The sequence below is a fragment of the Salmo salar genome, chromosome 15 (genome assembly GCF_965601325.2).
Source record: "Salmo salar chromosome 15, fSalSal1, whole genome shotgun sequence".
In the NCBI taxonomy this organism is placed as follows: Eukaryota; Metazoa; Chordata; class Actinopteri; order Salmoniformes; family Salmonidae; genus Salmo; species Salmo salar.
Genome location: NC_138305.1, coordinates 10,220,228 through 10,240,160, shown reverse-complemented (window position 1 = coordinate 10,240,160; position 19,933 = coordinate 10,220,228). Strand labels below are relative to the sequence as shown.

Here is a 19,933-nt window from a genome sequence, read left to right as displayed (position 1 = left end):
AAGATTTTTGGAAAAGCATTCCTCATGAAGCTGGTTGAGAGAATGCCAAGAGTGTGCAAAGCTGTCATCATGGCAAAGGGTGGCTACTTTGAAGAATCTCAAATATTAAAATATATTTTGATTTGTTTAACACTTTGTTTTGGTTACTACATGATTCCATATGTGTTATTACATAGTTTTGATGTCTTCACTTTTATTCTTCAATGTAAAAATAAAGAAAAACCTTTTGAATGTGTAGGTGTGTCCACACCTTTGACTAGTACTGTGTAGATATATACACTACTGTTCAACAGTTTGGGGTCACTTGAAAGAAAAGCACTTTTATTTTGTCCATTTTAAAATAACATCAAATTGATCAGAAATACAGTGTAGACATCGTTAATGTTGTAAATGACTATTGTAGCTAGATACAGCTGATTTTTAGTGGAATTCCTACAGAGGCCTATTATCAGCAACCATCACTCCTGTGTTCCAATGGCACGTTGTGTTAGCTAATTCAAGTTTATAATTTTAAAAAGCTAATTGATCATTAGAAAACCCTTTTGCAATTATGTTAGCACAGCTGAAAACACCAGTCTCAATGTCAACAGTGAAGAGGCGACTCCGGGATGCTGGCCTTCTAGGCAGAGTTCCTCTGTCCAGTGTCTGTGTTCTTTTGCCCCTCTTAATCTTTTCTTTTTATTGGCCAGTCTGAGATTTGGCTTTTTCTTTGCAACTCTGCATAGAAGGCCAGCATCCCGGAGTCGCCTCTTCACTGTTGACGTTGAGACTGGTGTTTTGCGGGTACTTTTTAATGAAGCTGCCAGTTGAGGACTTGTGAGGCGTCTGTTTCTCAAACTAGACACTCTAATGTACTTGTCCTCTTGCCCAGTTGTGCACTGGGGCCTCCCACTCCTCTTTCTATTCTGGTTAGGGCCAGTTTGCGCTGTTCTGTGAAGGGAGTAGTACACAGCGTTGTACGAGATCGTCAGTTTCTTGGCAATTTCTCGCATGGAATAGCCTTCATTTCTCAGAACAAGACTAGACTCAGTTTCAGAAAAAGGTTATTTGTTTGTGGACATTTTGAGCCTGTAATCGAACCCACAAATGCTGATGCTCCAGATACTCAACTAGTCTAAAGAAGGCCAGTTGTATTGCTTCTTTAATCAGAACAACAGTTTTCAGCTGTGCTAACATAATAGTAAAAGTGTTTTCTAATGATCAATTAGCCTTTTAAAATGATAAACTTGGATTAGCTAACACAACGTGTCAATGGAACACAGGAGTGATAGTTGCTGATAATGGGCCTCTGTACGCCTATGTAGATATTCCATTAAAAATCAGCCGTTTCCAGCCACAATAGTCATTTACAACATTAACAATATCTACACTGTATTTCTGATCAATTTTATGCTATTTTAATGGAAAAAATGTGCTTTTCTTTCAAAAACAAGGAAATTGCTACGTGACCCCAAACTTTTGAACATGTGTATGTATGTGTGTGTGTATATATATGTATGTGTGTATGTGTATATATATATAGATGTGTGTTTATGTATGTATGTATGTATGTATGTATGTATATATATATATATATATATATATATATATATATATATATATATATATATATATATATATATACATACATACATACATACATACATACATACATACATACATACATACATACATACAGTGGATATAAAAAGTCTACACACCCCTATTAAAATGCCAGGTTTTTGTGATGTAAAAGAATGAGACAAAGATAAATCATGTCAGAACTTTTTCTACTGTTAATGTGACCTATAATGTGAACAATTCAATTGAAAAACAAACTGAAATCTTCGAGGGGGAAAAATGGTTGCATAAGTCTTATAACTGGGGATGTGGCTGTGTTCAGAATTAACCAATCACATTCAAACTCATGTTAAATAGAAGTCATTACACACCTGCCATCATTTAAAGTGACCCTGATTAATCACAAATAAAGTTCAGCTGTTCTAGTAGGATTTTCCTGACATTTTCTTAGTTGCATCTCAGAGCAAAAGCCATGGTCTGCAGAGAGCTTCCAAAGCATCAGAGGAATCTCATTGTTGAAAGATATCAGTCAGGAGAAGGGTACAAAAGAATTTCCAAAGCATTACATATACCATGGAACACAGTGAAGACAGTCATCATCAAGTGGAGAAAATATGGCACCACAGAGACATTACCAAGAACTGGACGTCCCTCCAAAATTTATGAAAAGACGAGGGGAAAACTGGTCAGGGAGGCTTCCAAGAGGCCTACAGCAACATTAAAGGAACTGCAGGAATTTCTGGCAAGTACTGGCTGTGTGCTATATGTGACAACAATCTCCTGTATTCTTCATATGAATGGGCTATGGGGTAGTGTGGTAAGACGGAAGCCTTTTCTTTCAATGAAAAACATCCAAGCCCGGCTGAAGTTTGCAAAAACAAACATCAAGTCCCCCAAAAGCACGTGGGAAAATGTGTTATGGTCTGATGAAACCAAGGTTGAACCTTTTTGGCCATAATTCCAAAAGGTATGTTTGGCGCAAAAACAACACTGCACATCATCCAAAGAACACCATACCCACAGTGAAGCATGGTGGTGGCAGCATCATGCTTTGGGGCTGTTTTTCTTCAGCTGGAACCGGGGCCTTAGTCAGGGTGGAGGGAGTTATGAACAGTTCCAAATACCAGGCAATTTTGGCACAAAACCTTCAGGCGTCCGTTAGAAAGCTGAAGCTGAAGATGAAGAGGAAGTTCACCTTTCAGCACGACAACGACCCAAAGCACACCTCCAAATCCACGAAAGCATGGCTTCACCAGAAGAAGATTAATGTTTTGGAATGGCCCAGCCAGAGCCCAGACCTGAATCCAATTCAACATCTCTGGGGTGATCTGAAGAGGGCTGTGCACAGGAGATGTCCTCGCTATCTGACAGATTTGGAGCGCTTTTGCAAAGAAGAGAGGGCAAATATTGCCACATCAAGATGTGCCATGCTAATAGACTCCTACCCAAAAAGACTGAGTGCTGTAATAAAATCAAAAGGTCCTTCAACAAAGTATTAGTTTAAGGGTGTGCACACTTATGCAACCAGGTCATTTTTTAAATTTGTTTATTTATTTATTGTTTTTTATTTTTCCCCCTCAAAGATTTCAGTTTGTGTATATATATAATTGATTTACCCCAAAACATTATGGGTATTGGAAATGATGCAGACAATTACATTGATGGAAGCCACAATCTAGCTGCAATATTAAAACTGATCTACACCCTAAAAAAAAGTAAATTCCCCCTGCATTAAAAAAAAAGCTTTTCTTCTAATCGACCTAAATGCTTTGTTGGTCCTAGCTCCTGTTAGCTCACATGAGAGATGTGGGCTAGTGGAACTGTTGGATCCATATTAGTTGGCTTATTTTGAACATTTTAAATCCACTAAATCCCCTATCTGGTTCAACCTCCGGTTGCCATGCAAACTATTGTGTGTTAGGTCACTTTATGAACGGGATATCTGGGTTCTGAGTACTTATCTAGTTGACTGTGATATATGGGTTATGAGTACTGTGATATATGGGTTATGAGTACTTATCTAGTTGAATGTGATATATCTAGTTGACTGTGATATGGGTTATGAGTACTTATCTAGTTGACTGTGATATATGGGTTCTGAGTACTTATCTAGTTGAATGTGATATCTGGGTTATGAGTACTTATCTAGTTGAATGTGATATCTGGGTTATGAGTACTTATCTAGTTGAATGTGATATCTGGGTTATGAGTACTTATCTAGTTGACTGTGATATATGGGTTATGAGTACTTATCTAGTTGAATGTGATACAGTTGAAGTTGGAAGTTTACATACACTTAGGTTGGAGTCATTAAAACTCATTTTTCAACCACTCCACAAATTTCTTGTTAACAAACTATAGTTTTGGCAAGTCGGTTAGGACATCTACTTTGTGCATGACACAACACATTTTTCCATCAATTGTTTACAGACAGAACTGAAAAAGTGTGTGCGAGCAAGGAGGCCTACAAACCTGACTCAGTTACACCAGCTCTGTCAGGAGGAATGGGCCAAAATTCACCCAACTTATTGTGGGAAGCTTGTGGAAGGCTACCTGAAACATTTTACCGAAGTTAAACAATTTTAAAGGCAATGCTACCAAATACTAATTGAGTGTATGTAAACTTCTGACCCACTGGGAATGTGATGAAAGAAATAAAATCGGAAATAAATCATTCTCTCTACTATTATTCTGACATTTCACATTCTTAAAATAGTGGTGGTGGGTGGGTCTAACTGACCTAAGACAATTTTTACAAGGATTAAATGTCAGGAATTGTGAAAAACTGAGTTTAAATGTATTTGGCTAAACTTCCGACTTCAACTGTATATGGGTCATGAGCACTTATCTAGTTATCTTCCAAATGAAGTGTCTTCTTTCTTCTTTTCTCAACCCAGATAACACATATGTGTCAAACTCTGAGAAGGAGGATGAGGTTCTAGTCACCAGAGACCAGATCCCCGTCATCTTCCACAGAATAGCAACAGGTTCGTTTGCTTATCAGGCTGTCTGTAGTCTCTCTGCTGTTGTATCTCTGTTTATCAGACTGTCTGTAGTCTCTCTGATGTTGTATCTCTGTTTATCAGACTGTCTGTAGTCTCTCTGCTGTTGTCTCTGTTTATCAGACTGTCTGTACTCTCTCTGCCATTTTATCTCTGTTTATCAGACTGTTTGTTGGTATAGCAGATACTTAGATGAACAGATGTCCTGGCTAACTGTGTATTGTTGTGTGTGTGTGTTGTCAACAGAGATTAGGGTCAATAATGACACCAACTGCTGCCTGTCCATCAAGTCAAAACTTCAGACAGACAAGAACCAGGTGAGATGTACATCACTGATTAATAACACATTATAAAGGCTCATACATGCTCATAGCAAGTCATTAAGCATTATAACGTCAGCAATTTAATATCAGTTTGTAGAGAACTTTTTCATTGTGAACTAGTGTGTAATAACTGTATAATAGTATGTAATGTGTAACTGTATATTATTATGTAATAACTATAATAGTATGTAATATGTATAACTGTATAGTATTATGTAATAACTATAATAGTATGTAATAATGTGTAAACTGTTTAGTGTGTAAATATGTTAACTGTATGGTAGTATATAATGACTATTAGTATGTAATGTGTAGCGTGGTGTAAAAGTGGTGTAATAGTGTAGTGGTGTAATAGTGGTGTAATAGTGTAGTGGTGTAATAGTGGTGTAATTTAATAGTGGCGTAATAGTGGTGTAATTGTAATAGTGTAGTGGTGTAATAGTGGTGTAATAGTGGTGTAATAGTGTGTAATGTAATAGTGGTGTACTAGTGTGTAATAGTGGTGTACTAGTGTGTAATAGTGGTGTACTAGTGGTGTAAGAGTGGTGTAATGTAATAGTGGTGCAATAGTAGTGTGGTTTAATGTAATAGTGGTGGAATAGGGGTGTAGTGGTAGAATAGTGGTGTAGTGGTGTAATAGTATAGTGGTGTAATAGTGTAGTGGTGTAATGTAATAGTGGTGTAATAGTATAGTGGTGTAATAGTGGTGTGGTGTAATAGTGGTGGTGTAGTTGTATAATAGTGGTGTAATAGTGTAGTGGTGTAATAGTGGTGAAAAAGGTCATTCAAATAACCAAATTCAACCTAGCTAATTTCCGATTTATACGAAATTGTTTTACCACAGAGGTAGCAAAACTGTACTTCAAATCGATGATACTCCCCCACTTAACATACTGCTTGACTAGTTGGGCCCAAGCTTGCTATACAACATTAAAACCTATTCAGTCTGTCTACAAACAGGCTCTCAAAGTGCTCGATAGGAAGCCCAATAGCCATCATCACTGTTACATCTTCAGAAAGCATGAGCTCCTGAGTTGGGAAAATCTTGTGCAATACACCGACGCATGTCTTGTATTCAAGATCCTAAATGTCCTAGCTCCCCCTCCACTCAGTATTTTTGTTAAACAGAAAACCCAAACATATGGCAGCAGATCCACAAGGTCTGCCATGAGAGGTGACTGTATAGTTCCCTTAAGGAAAAGCACCTTTAGTAAATCCGCTTTCTCTGTGAGAGCTTCCCATGTCTGGAATACACTGCCATCAGACACACATAACTGCACCACATATCACACTTTCACAAATTGCATGAAGACATGGCTAAAGGACAATCAGATGTGTGAACATAATCACTAGCTGTGTATTGCTACTTTCCATGTTGTCTGGTGTCTGGAGCTTGTGAGGTGTGGAAACACTTTGTTGCTTTTATGGATTTTGTCTTGTTGCTTTTTGTTCTATGTTGCTCTGTCTGTATGCTACATCTTGCTTGTCCTATGTTGCTCTGTCTGTATGCTACATCTTGCTTGTCCTATGTTACTCTGCGTGTGCTCACTGTTCAATGATTGTCTGTATTGTAATTGTTTTTAATAACCTGCCCAGGGGCTGTGGTTGAAAATTAGCCGGCTGGCTAAAACCGGCACTTTGTACGGAAACGTTGATTAATGTGCACTGTCCCTGTAAAAATAAAATAAACTCAATAATAGTAGTGTAGTTGTGTAATAGTGGTGTAATAGTGTAGTGGTGTAATAGTGGTATAATAGTGTAGTGGTGTAATAGTGCTATAATAGTATAGTGGTGTAATAGTGGTGTGGTGTAATAGTGGTGGTGTAGTTGTGTAATAGTGGTATAATAGTTTAGTGGTGTAATTGTGGTGTAATGTAATAGTGGTGTAATAGTGGTGTAATAGTATAGTGGTGTAATAGTGGTGTAATCGTGTAGTGGTGTAATAGTGCTATAATAGTGTAGTGGTGTAATAGTGGTGTGGTGTAATAGTGGTGGTGTAGTTGTGTAATAGTGGTATAATAGTTTAGTGGTGTAATAGTGGTGTAATGTAATAGTGGTGTAATAGTATAGTGGTGTAATAGTGGTGTAGTGGTGTAATAGTATAGTGGTGTAATGTAATAAGGGTGTAATAGTATAGTGGTGTAATAGTGGTGTAATGTAATAAGGGTTTAATGGTGGTGTAATAGTATAGTGGTGTGATAGTGGTGTAATGTAATAAGGGTGTAATAGTATAGTGGTGTAATAGTGGTGTAATAGTGGTGTGGTGTAATAGTTGTGTAATAGGGGTGTAATAGTGGAGTGGTGTAATAGTGGTGTAATAGTGGTGTGGTGTAATAGGGGTGTAATAGTAGAGTGGTGCAATAGTGGTGTAATAGTGTAGTGGTGTAATAGTATATTAACATGTTTGATAATGTAATGTGTAACTCTTTTAATAGTGTAATGTAATAATAATAGTGTATATAATAATGTGTGTAATTGCTGTGTGTAGCAACAAATGGCATGTAATAGTGTGTAGTAACGCTGTAATAGTGTGTAGTAACGCTGTAATAGTGTGTAGTAACGCTGTAATAGTGTGTAGTAATGCTGTATGAGTGTGTTGTAATGCTGTAATAGTGTGTAGTAACGGTGTAATAGTGTGTAGTAACTGCGTAGTAGTGTGTAGTAACACTGTACGAGTGTGTAGTAATGCTGTAATAGTGTGTAGTAACTGGTGTAAGTGTGTAATACCACTGTAATAGTGTGTAATAACGCTGTAATAGTTTGTAGTAACGGTATAATAGTGTGTAGTAACTGTAGTAACGGGTGTAGTAACGGTGATAATGCTTGTAGTAACTGTGTAATAGAGTGTAATGGGTGTAGTAACTAATAGTGTGTAGTAACAGGTATAGTAACTGTGGTAACGGGTGTAGTAACTGTGTAATAGTGTGTAATAATGGGTGTAGTAACTAATAGTGTGTAGTAATGGGTGTAGTAACTGTGTAGTGTGTAATAATGGGTGTAGTAACTGTGTAATAGTGTGTAATAATAGGTGTAGTAACTAATAGTGTAGTAACAGGTATAGTAACTGTAGTAACGGGTGTAGTAACTGTGTAATAACATCTCTAACTTCCCCCAGTGCCACTATGCCATAGAGGAGGACTCTGAGGGGGATGCTGACTCTGAGGAGTTTTACTATGGAGGTCAGGTAAGCATCAAGCCTCATCTCCTCCATAACAACTACTGTAATTTATTAACCAATTAGATCGCCAGTGTTCAGCCCTCTCTTAGCTACAGAGGCGGTAGATTTCTTAGGGCAGGTTTCCCCAGACACAAATTAAGCCTAGTCCTGGACTGAAAAGCACTTTGGAGAATATATTTTTTTTGTTTGTTGTCCAGGTCAAGGCTTAATCTGTGTCCAGGAAACCACCCCCTAGTGGCAGTAAGTAGAACTCCTTATATTGGGGTGAGACCCAGGAGCTCTAAGGAGAAGCCAGAAATCAAAGCTCCAGACCTTCCCTGGCTTCTCCACCTGATTCCATGGCAGATTTCCCTAAAGTAGCCCTAGACTCATCAAGTATATAAAGCTCTTTTATATTTTCAGTCCGCTCACTCAGAAAGAGACCCGACGCTCATTCCTCATTCACCGTAGTGGGACGTTTCTATCACCCAAATGAACTCTTGACACAAAGTGACTTTCCGTATGGAAATATACGTCTGTTCTGATGAGCTACGGCTGCCTCCTCTCTCTCTCTCTCCCTCTCTCTCTCTCTCTCTCTCTCTCTCTCTCTCTCTCTCTCTCTCTCTCTCTCTCTCTCTCTCTCTCTCTCTCTCTCTCTCTCTCTCTCCTCTCTCTCTCTCTCTCTCTCTCTCATCTTCTCTCTCCTTCCTTCTCCTCCTAACTGTTGATTGGTGAACTTTGTTCGGCCTCTTGTGACAAAGCGACAGTTTCTGAAGTTTGTTTGAGTGATTAGTCAGTTTCTGTGAGTAGCGAGTCTGTTTAAAGATTGCTTCGTGACCGACAGAGGCATCCATCACAATCTGGACTAAATTATGTTGCTTGCATCTGGGTTGCTCCATGTGTCACCCTCAAACAATTTGCCTGCAATTTAGTTGCATTGCATAGAAATCAAATCCTATTATAAGCGATTGTCTGTATGCAACATCCAATCAGTGGACAGAAACAAAGTTCACATGACTCGTCATATGGTTCCGGTCTGAACTCTGACCCGGTTGTCATGCCAACACCGCTGTCACAGTGCTGCCGTAAAGCACGACGAAAAGATACATGCCGAGTGGGAAATATATAAATAAATAATTTCTTAGACCGCATGGCTAGTCATGTTTTATTTACATGGTCTGGCAGTCAATAAATGTGTCATTTTAAAAGTGAAACCAGACCTTTCTCTGTCCAGTTTCAACTGACATTGTCCGACATGACTACAGCTAGCTAGCTTAGCTATCAGACTGTCTGTAAAACATTGTTTTGCAAAATGGGCAACATTTTGGCTAGCTATCTAAATTGTACAGTCAGCATTTTGTGTCTCGATGCTGTTACAATTACCAAACGTTTGGCTAAACAAATCATTTATGAAATCATGTGTATGTATGATAGGATTGGATGTTGCATGCAGTTTATATTTTGTTTGAATTGCTTCGTGTATCAGCATGTCACTTGGTGAGTGCATCTGCAACATAAGTTACATGCAAATTGTTTTGTGTGACAAGCTTTAGAATGAAATGCCTCTCCCGTTGCAAAGTCAGTCACCGTAATATGGCCGTAATATTGTGTGTGTGTGTGTATGCGCCCTGTGGTTGCGCTTTGGGAAACGTGTCACGTCAGCGACACGTTATATATGGGCCCTATTGGCTATTCTTTAAAAGCTTCTAGATAAAAACACACTGTATTAACCTCCTAGATTGGAGGGTAACTAGTGGGTTTTCGGTGATATAATGTTAAAGCTGTCATAACAATTACAGAGTGAGTAGGACCTTGTTTCATATACCAGTGATGGTTTATATTCTTTGGATCTTTGATTATGTAGTATGGGGAGAAGGCAGGGATGTCATTTTTAAGGATTTTGGGCTCTAGCCAGTCGACCACCATTTTTACTAGCCCATGTACAAAATATGCCATAGGATATTTGAAAAGACAAAATGTCATGTTTTCTACTAGCCTGGTCTGAAAACTACTAGCCTCAGGCTAGCTTAAAATCCATTAATGGTAGTAGGCCTAGATAATGTTTACTTGATGTCAGTAGGTATACTGTAGTTAGTTTTCTTTATCAATAACATAACCAATGTTTTAAATAGGGGTGTGCTGATCTCATCATACCAGTAATCGTATGTTTTTACAACTTGATTGGAGTTCCACCTTTGATAAATTCAATTGATTGGACATGATTTGGAAAAGCACAGTGCATGTCAGAGCAAAAAAAACAAGACATGAGGTCGAAGGAATAGTCCGTAGAGCTCCGAGACAGAATTGTGTCGAGGCACAGATCTGGGGACGACTCTTCCTAGAGCTGGTGTAACCGATGTGAAATGGCTAGTTAGTTAGCGGTGGTGCGCGCTAATAGCATTTCAATCAGTGACGTCACTCGCTCTGAGACTTGAAGTAGGGTTTCCCCTTGCGTTGCAAGGGCCGCGGCTTTTGTGGCGCGATGGGTAACGATGCTTCGTGGGGTGTCAGTTGTTGATGTGTGCAGAGGGTCCCTGGTTCGAGCCCAGGTTGGGGCGAAGAGAGGGACGGAACCTACACTGTTACATTGGCCGCCCGGTTAAACTGAGCAATCGGAGGAGAAGGGCCTTGGTCAGGGAGGGGACCAAGAACCCGATGATCACTCTAACAGAGCTCCAGAGTTCCTCTGTGGAGATGGGAGAACATTTCGTGAAGGACAACCATCTCTGCAGCGCTCCACCAATCAGGCCTTTATGGTAGTGGCCAGTAGGAAGCCACTCCTCAGTAAAAGGCAAATGACAGCCCGCATGGAGTTTGCCAAAAGGCACCTAAAGACTCTCTGAGACTATGAGAAAAAAGGTTCTCTGGTTTGATGAAACCAACATTGAACTCTTTGGCCTGAATGCCAAGCGTCACGTGTGGAGGAAAACATGGCACCATCCCTACGGTGATGCATGGTGGTGGCATCATCATGCTGTGGGGATGTTTTTCAGCCGAAGGGACTGAGAGACTAGTCAGGATCGAGGCAAGGATGAAAGGAGCAAAGCACAGAGATCCTTGATGAAAACCTGCTCCAGAGTGCTCAGGACCTCAGACTGGGGCGACGGTTCACCTTCCAATAGGACAACGACCCTAAGCACACAGCCAAGACAACACAGGAGTGGCTTCTGGACAAGTCTCTGAATGTCCAGAAGCCCTGTTTTTTTTTACAGACAGACGAACTAGCCAATAGTTGTTGAGAGAACACAGTGCTTCATACTGTTTGAGTGCAAGAGAGATGTGTGCTGGCACTCACAATTACTGACAAGTATTTGTTTGTAATTATATTTTGGGAAAATTCTCCATATCCGTTACGATACTCGTTTTGTCCGAGTACTTGACACACCCCTAGTTTTAAAGCAATTAATTATGACACATTAACTCCACTATTGTCTTAAATGTGTCTGGACAGCTCGAGGGGACTTAATGTTTAATGTGTCTGGACAGCTCTAGGAGACTTAATGTTTAATGTGTCTAGACAGCTCTAGGAGACTTAATGTTTAATGTGTCTGGACAGCTCGAGGGGACTTAATGTTTAATGTGTCTAGACAGCTCTAGGAGACTTAATGTTTAATGTGTCTGGACAGCTCTAGGAGACTTAATGTGTCTGGACAGCTCTAGGAGACTTAATGTTTAATGTGTCTAGACAGCTCTAGGAGACTTAATGTTTAATGTGTCTGGACAGCTCTAGGAGACTTAATGTTTAATGTGTCTGGACAGCTCTAGGAGACTTAATGTTTAATGTGTCTAGACAGCTCTAGGAGACTTAATGTTTAATGTGTCTGGACAGCTCTAGGAGACTTAATGTTTAATGTGTCTGGACAGCTCTAGGAGACTTAATGTTTAATGTGTCTACACAGCTCTAGGAGACTTAATGTTTAATGTGTCTGGACAGCTCTAGGAGACTTAATGTTTAATGTGTCTGGACAGCTCTAGGAGACTTAATGTTTAATGTGTCTGGACAGCTCTAGGAGACTTAATGTTTAATGTGTCTGGACAGCTCTAGGAGACTTAATGTTTAATGTGTCTGGACAGCTCTAGGAGACAATGTGTAACCCTATTAATGAAAAAAATTATATTTTCATTTATCTGACCTTCATTAATCTGCACACAATATTTTAGAAGGGGTTAAAGTCCAAACCCCACCAGCGAAATGGTGGGACTCATTGGTTAATGTGTCTGGACAGCTGTAAGGGACTTATCGTTTGTGTCTGGACAGCTGTAGGGAGAATTGATTCATTAATATTCCAGTGATAATATTGGATTTCATTTAGCTCCTCCCAGAAATTTAACCGGCCAATGAAATGGAACAGGAGATGACACATTGAGTTAGCTGGTTGTTTATACAGTCTTGTCTCCCAAATGGCATCCTTATCCCTATGTAGTGCACTGGTTTTTACTATTCTGGTCACATGTAGTGCACTACATAGGGAATCGAGTGCTACATGGGACAAAGACAGTCCTTCTCAGTGAAACTTTTTTGTTCTCCACGAGTATTTGGCGCGTTCAGATTAAAGCATACCCACTTGGCATAGATGGCATTTCAACGTCTAGTTTTCATACAATTTTGGTTGAATTCAACGTGAGATTAGCAAAGGAAAAACTCACAATGTCATTGGATTTAGATTAAAAGTTGAGTGAAAAAGAAATATATGAATTTCCTTTACGTTGATTTTACTTTTTTGCAAATCCAATCAGTTTTTTCCAACGTCATCACATTGAGTTTAGTTGTTGAGATAACGTGGAAACAACGTTGATTCAATCAGTTTTGCACAGTGGGTTGTCAAACACATCCCATGAACTGATTATTGTTCTGCTGTTGGTTGATTTTGGCAGACAAAAGCACAAAATGTCCTTAGCAGCAGCTGATTGGTCGTGTTTTGGGTCTCTTTAGAGATCTGTCCAATCAATACATTTTAGTGGAGGGGAGGGCAAAGGACCGCACTTAAAATAAATTTAAAAAAAAGCCTTTCAGGTCTCCCCTCTGAGTCGGCTTCCTTTCTAGGTATCGTCCTTCTATGGAGATTTTTGCTGGTCACTGTGCCTGTGAATCTCTTTTCTCTTTGGGGGTCTAAGTTACTGTGAAGAGGTTTGAATATACTGCTCATGGGGGGAAGGATTTTAAAACCCGTTTCATTGATTTATTGACATCTCTCTCTGATAGGTGAACTCTGATGGCGAACTCAACAAACACCACCAGTTGGAGGCGGACCTGGCGGCGGTCCGGGAGATGTACGGACACCACTCAGTATCTCTCAGGTAATAATAATAATAATATACAGTTCATTCTGAAAGTATTCAGACCCCTTGACTTTTTCCACATTTTGTTACGTTACAGCCTTATTCTAAAATTGATTAAATAAATAAAATATCCTCATTGATCTACGCACTACCCCATAATGACAAAGCGAAAACTTTTTTTTTTTTTTTTTGCAAGTTTATACAAAATTAAAAACAAATACCTTTTGCTATTAGACTTGAAATTGAGGTCAGGTGCATCCTGTTTCCATTGATCATCCTTGAGATGTTTCTACAACTTCATTGGAGTCCACCTGTGGTAAATTCAATTGATTGAACATGATTTGGAAAGGCACACACCTGTCTATATAAGGTCCCAATGTTGACAGTGCATGTCAGAGTAAAAACCAAGCCATGAGGTTGAAGGAATTGTCCGTAGAGCTCCGAGACAGGATTGTGTCGAGGCACAGATCTGGGGAAGGGTACCAAAACATTTCTGCACCATTGGAGGTCCCCAAGAACACAGTGGCCTCCATTCTTAAATGGAAGAAGTTTGGAACCACCAAGACTGTTCCTAGAGCTGGCCGCCCGGCCAAACTGAGTGATCGGGGGAGAAGGGCCTTGGTCAGGGACTTCTGGCCAACTTGACACAACTGTGGAATAAATTGGAGTCAACATGGGCCAGCATCCCTGTGGAATGGGGAGGGGGGGGGGGGGGGGTGACTTAGTGTGGATGGTGGTGCATGGCAGGGCCTATTGGATGGCTCATCACTGAGCAGAGAGCTGGTCCTCCAGAGGGGATGGGGGGGTGTGTGTGTGTGTGTGTGTGTGTGCGTGTGCGCGCGTGTGTTGTACCATTCTATGTTGAGAATAAGATATGAAAGGGTAGCTGTGCTGAATAATGCATTTTCATTGTAATGCTGATAATACAACTTCAAACATGTTTTCAAGATGAAAAAGCTCTCAATCAGCCTCTTTGTGGCATTTCTATGTTGCGATATCAAAGTAGCCCAGAGACAATGCAGAAATCTCCCATGTTTAAATAATATGCATGCTGACTCTGACTGAAAATGTCTTCATTTGACGATAGAGAACTGAAATATGTTCCGTCTTTCTAATCTGTTGTAGGGAATACGGTGCCATTGACGATGTGGACATTGATCTCCACATCGACGTCACTTTCCTAGATGTAAGTATTATAGTATTTATTACCTACCATTCCTTCCACGTTGTCGTTTTGACCTGATCTGATGAGCTTAACGCTGGCATTTGAAATTTATTTGACAATTTAAAAAATACAATTCAGGCACACAAGTGGATTGACGCCATGTTAACCGTGTAGGTCTGTACCCTAAAATAACATGGTTTAGTGGATTGACCCCATTTTAACCATGTAGGTCTGTACCCTAAAATAACATGGTTTAGTGGATTGACCCCATGTTAACCGTGTAGGTCTGTACCCTAAAATAACATGGTTTAGTGGATTGACCCCATTTTAACCGTGTAGGTCTGTACCCTAAAATAACATGGTTTAGTGGATTGACCCCATAAAATAATAAAAAATGTCAACACTATGTAAAAAAAGAAAAATAGACATATTTATGATTTCTTTGGGTCATCAGGAGGAAATCGCTCTAGCGTGGGACGTGATACGGAGGGAGCCGGTGATTGTGCGTCTACACTGCTCTCTGACACAGTACCTGAATGGACCAGTCCCCACGGTGGACGTGTTCCAGGTGTCGACTAAAGACCGGTTTGGACTAGGACATCAGATGAAGAAGTAAGTGAAAGATGGTTCTAATATCGCATGCCCTTTCAACACGAGAGAGTTTAGTGGAATTGTTTGCATTGCATTTTCAAACTCTCAATTAATAGATACAATTACTTAATTCTTTAGAGTTGAGGGGGGGGGGGGACTATGATACATAAGCATACTATGTATCACTTAGCTATTTGATTTTGAATTTTAGGAACACTTTAGGTATATAAAGAATAATATATATATATGTATATATATACAGTACCAGTCAAAAGTTTGTACACACCTACTCATTCAAGTGTTTTTCTATATTCTACATTGTATAACACATATGGAATCAAGTAGTAACCAAAAAAGTGTTAAAATAAATCAAAATATATTTTAAATGTGAGATTCTTCAAAGTAGCCACCCTTGGCCTTGATGATAGCTTGGCGCACTCTTGGCATTCTCTCAACCAGCTTCATGAGGTAGTCACCTGGAATGCATTTCAATTAACAGGTGTGCCTTGTTAAAAGTTAATTTGTGGAATTTATTTCCAATCAGTTGTGTTGTGACAAGGTATGGGTGGTATAGAGAAGATAGCCCTATTTGATAAAAGACCAAGTCCATATTATGGCAAGAACATCTCAAATAAGCAAAGAGAAACAACACTCCATCATTACTTTAAGACATGAAGGCCAGTCAATACGGAACATTTCAAGAACTTTGAACGTTTCTTCAAATGCAGTTGCAAAAACCATCAAGCGCTGTGATGAAACTGGCTCTCATGAGGACCGCCACAGAAAAGGAAGACCCAGAGTAACATCTGCTGCAGAGGATAAGTTCATTAGAGTTAACTGCAGCTCAGATTGCAGCCCAAATAAATGCTTCACAGAGTTCAAGTAACAGACACATCTCAACATCAACTGTTCAGAGACTGTGTGAATCAGGCCTTCATGGTTGAATTGCTGCAAAGAAATCACTAGAGGAGGTGTGATGGTGTGGGGGTGCTGTGCTTTGGTGAAACTGACAGTGATTTATTTAGAATTCAAGGCACACTTAACCAGCATGGTTACCACAGCATTCTGCAGCGATACGCCATCCTGTCTGGTTTGTTTGTCAACAGGACCATGACCCAAAAACACACCTCCAGGCTGTGTAAGGGCTATTTGACCAAGAAGGAGAGTGATGGAGTGCTGCATCAGATGACCTGGCCTCCACAATCCCCCAACCTCAACCTAATTGAGATGGTTTGGGAATAGTTGGACTGCAGAGTGAAGGAAAAGCAGCCAACAAGTGCTCAACATATGTGGGAACTCCTTCAAGACTGTTGGAAAAGCATTCCTCATGAAGCTGCTTGAGAGAATGCCAAAAGTGTGCAAAGCTGTCATCAAGGCAAAGGGTGGCTACTTTGAAGAATCTCAAATATAAAATATATTTTGATTTTATTTAACACGTTTTTGGTTACTACATGATTCCATATGTGTTATTTCATCGTTTTGATGTCTTCAGTATTATTCTACAATGTAGAAGATAAAGAAAAACCCTTGAATGAGTAGGTGTTGAATTTAGCCTTTACTACTATAGCCCATAGAAACGCGTTGAATAACACATTCATAAATGGCAAAAAATGAAGGTAAAAAAATGTATGATAAGCAACCAGGTTTAGAAGTGTCTGTCATAAATAAATATATAATGTACAATGCATTCAGAAAGTATTCAGACCCCTTGACTTTTTCCAAATTTTCTTACATTACAGCCTTATTCTAAAATTGATTAAATTGAGTTTTTCTTCAATTTACAAGCAATACCCCATAATGACCCAATTTTTTGTTGCAAATTTATAAAAAATACAAAACTGATATCACATTTACATAAATATACAAGACCATTTACTCAGTACTTTGTTGAAGCATCTTTGGCAGTGATTACAGCCTCGAGTCTTCTTGGGTATGACGCTACAAGCTTGGCACACCTGTATTTGGGGAGTTTCACCCATTCTTCTCTGCAGATCCTCTCAAGCTCTGTCAGGTTGGATGGGGAGAATCGCTGCACAGCTATTTTCAGGTCTCTCCAGAGATGTTCGATCAGGTTCAATTCCCGGCTCCGCTAGGCCACTCAAGGACATTCAGAGACTTGTCCCAAAGCCACTCCTGTGTTGTCTTGGCTGTGTGCTTAGGATCGTTGTCCTGTTGGAAGGTGAACCTTCACCCCAGTCTGAGGTCCTGAGTGCTCTGGAGCAGGTTTTCATCAAGGATCTCTCTGTACTTTGCTCTGTTCATCTTTCCCTCGATCCTGACTAGTCTCCCAGTCCCTGCCGCTAAAAAATATGATTCTGCCACCACCATGCTTCACCGTAGGGATAGTGACAGGTTTCTACCAGACGTGAGGCTTTGCATGCAGGCTTAAGAGTTCAATCTTGGTTTCATCAGACCAGAGAATCTTGTTTTTCGTTTGTCTGAGAGTCCTTTAGGTGCCTTTTGGCAAACTCCAGGCTGGCTGTCATGTGCCTTTTACTGAGGAGTGGCTTCCGTCTGGCCACTACCGTAAAGGCCTGATTGGTGGAGTGCTGCACAGGTGGTTGTCCTTTTGGAAGGATCTCCCATCTCCACAGAGGAACTACAGAGCTCTAGAGTTCCTCTGTGGAGATTGGAGGTCCTTCTACTCTGATTTCTCAATTTGGCCAGGTGGCCAGCTCTAGGAAGAGTCTTGGTGGTTCCAAACTTCTTGCATTTAAGAATGATGGAGGCCACTGTGTTCTTGGGGACCTCCAATGCTGCAGAAATGTTTTGGTACCCTTCCCCAGATCTGTGCCTCGACACAATCCTGTCTCGGAGCTCTATGGACAATTCCTTCGACCTTATGGCTTGGTTTTTGCTCTGACATGCACTGTCAACTGTGGAACCTTATATAGACAGCCTTTCTAAATCATGTTTGAATCAATTGAATTTAACACAGGTGGACTCCAATCAAGTTGTAGAAACATCTAAAGGATGATCAATGGAAACAGGATGCACCTGAGCTCAATTTAATTCTCATAGCAAACGGTCTGAATACTTATGTAAATAGCAATTTTTTTGCAATTTTTTTCTAAAAACCTGTTTTCGCTTTGTCATTATGGGGTAGATTTTGGAGATTATGGAGATTTTAGAATAAGGCTGTAACTTAACAACCCGTGGAGAAGGGGAAGGGATCTGAATACTTTCCGATGGCAGTGTAGGTGGCAACAATTCACCGCAGATGTGGAAGTGCGAAACTGGCAGATGTGGTGGATTGAGATGCATCCAATACAAAAGAAAAATACTAAAAAAACTTATCTCTAGCTTAAATGTATGGATTTTTATGGGTATTTTTTGTTGTTATGTAACTTAGATTGATGCATTGGTCTGTCAATCAACTCTAGGGGGTTTTCATTTAAATTTTTTCTACAACTAGATAAAATTCACAGTTAGTAGTTGAAATTAGTGCAGACAAGGTAATGCCAGTCTTTGAAGGACATTAGCCCGAATCTGTTGAATTGTGGATCCCTTCATTGGATAACACGTTTGTTTCTTTTCTCTTACAAAAATAATGTAGACATTACATCCTCCCCCCCCCCCCCCTCTCTTCAGGATAATGCAGACGTTTGTCACCCAGCAGTGGAAACATCAAAGTAAAGAGAAGCTCAACTGCCCTCACAACAAAAACAAGAGTGACAAGAAGGTCAAATCTCCCCTCCACATCTTCTCGACCCTCCGCAGGTCAGAGAAACATCATAATACTGACATTTTATGTCTAACGTAATTATCGACTTGAACCTGTCTGTCACTATAATTAAACTACAGACATTTCTTGTTCCTTACCACATAGGCACTTACTGTATCTGAAAGGATCAGATAGGTATGATATGGCAGTATCTCCACTTTGCTCTCTGATTGGTTAGGCAGAAATTGAGCCTGGGTTTACTCTCTCCGTTCCCATAATTTGTGTATATTGGACAATAAAGTTATCTTCGTCTTCAGATCTCCCAGCTACCCGCCTCCCGGCTGTGTCAAGAGCAAAAAGAAGCTGAAGCCAGAACAAGATGGCGTCTCTAAATCCCATCGCCTTCTCCGCCGGACTTACACCAGCACCGCCAAACAGCAGGTTGAGGTGGACGGCTGCGCCCCCGGGACCAAGACTACCCACCGTCTCCTGGGCCTTTCCCTGTCTAGCGGAGACCCCCGTATGGACCACGGAGGAGGGCCCGGCCCACTGCCCTTCAAACCCCGCCGCATGGGCAGGCCCTGCATGGCTGAGGTCAAACCAGAGGACCTCCGACCCGCTCCCCATAAGCTCCTGCCTCGCTCGTGCTCCGGCGACCCCCGCTGTGAGCACGCGGGAGTGGGAGGAGGTGGGGGAGGGGGTGTAGGTAGTCTTGGGGGAGGTGTTGGTGGTGGAGGAGGTAGTCTTGGGGGAGGTGTTGGTGGTGGGCTGGGCCAGAGTGGTGGTGGAGCGGGTAGTCCTGGGGGAGGTGTTGGTGGTGGGCTGGGCCAGAGTGGTGGTGGAGGGGGTAGTCTTGGGGGATGTAGTCCTGGGGGAGGTGTTGGTGGTGGGCTGGGCCAGAGTGGTGGTGGAGCGGGTAGTCTTTGGGGATGTAGTCCTGGGGGAGGTGTTGGTGGTGGGCTGGGCCAGAGTGGTGGTGGAGGGGGTAGTCTTGGGGGATGTAGTCCTGGGGGAGGTGTTGGTGGTGGGCTGGGCCAGAGTGGTGGTGGAGCGGGTAGTCTTGGGGGATGTAGTCCTGGGGGAGGTTTGAAACACCACAGGCTGCTCAGTAGGTCGTGCTCTGGTTCTATCAGGACGGAGGAGCTGGATGGACTGAAACACCACCACCACCTCCTCAGCAGGTAAGATGAG

General features: G+C 40.9%; 1 protein-coding gene across 1 annotated transcript in view; it reads left to right on the top strand.

The window, feature by feature from the left end:
• Nucleotides 1-19,933, top strand: part of LOC106570930 (protein mono-ADP-ribosyltransferase PARP8) — a 78,630-nt gene that overhangs the window by 37,190 nt on the left and 21,507 nt on the right. Inside the window, exons 5-12 of the mRNA XM_045695428.2 lie at nt 4,458-4,547; nt 4,809-4,879; nt 8,001-8,069; nt 13,246-13,340; nt 14,448-14,508; nt 14,942-15,099; nt 18,670-18,798; nt 19,060-19,923. Of these exons, the coding sequence (XP_045551384.2) occupies nt 4,458-4,547; nt 4,809-4,879; nt 8,001-8,069; nt 13,246-13,340; nt 14,448-14,508; nt 14,942-15,099; nt 18,670-18,798; nt 19,060-19,923 (1,537 nt within the window). The remainder of the gene's footprint in view (nt 1-4,457; nt 4,548-4,808; nt 4,880-8,000; nt 8,070-13,245; nt 13,341-14,447; nt 14,509-14,941; nt 15,100-18,669; nt 18,799-19,059; nt 19,924-19,933) is intronic.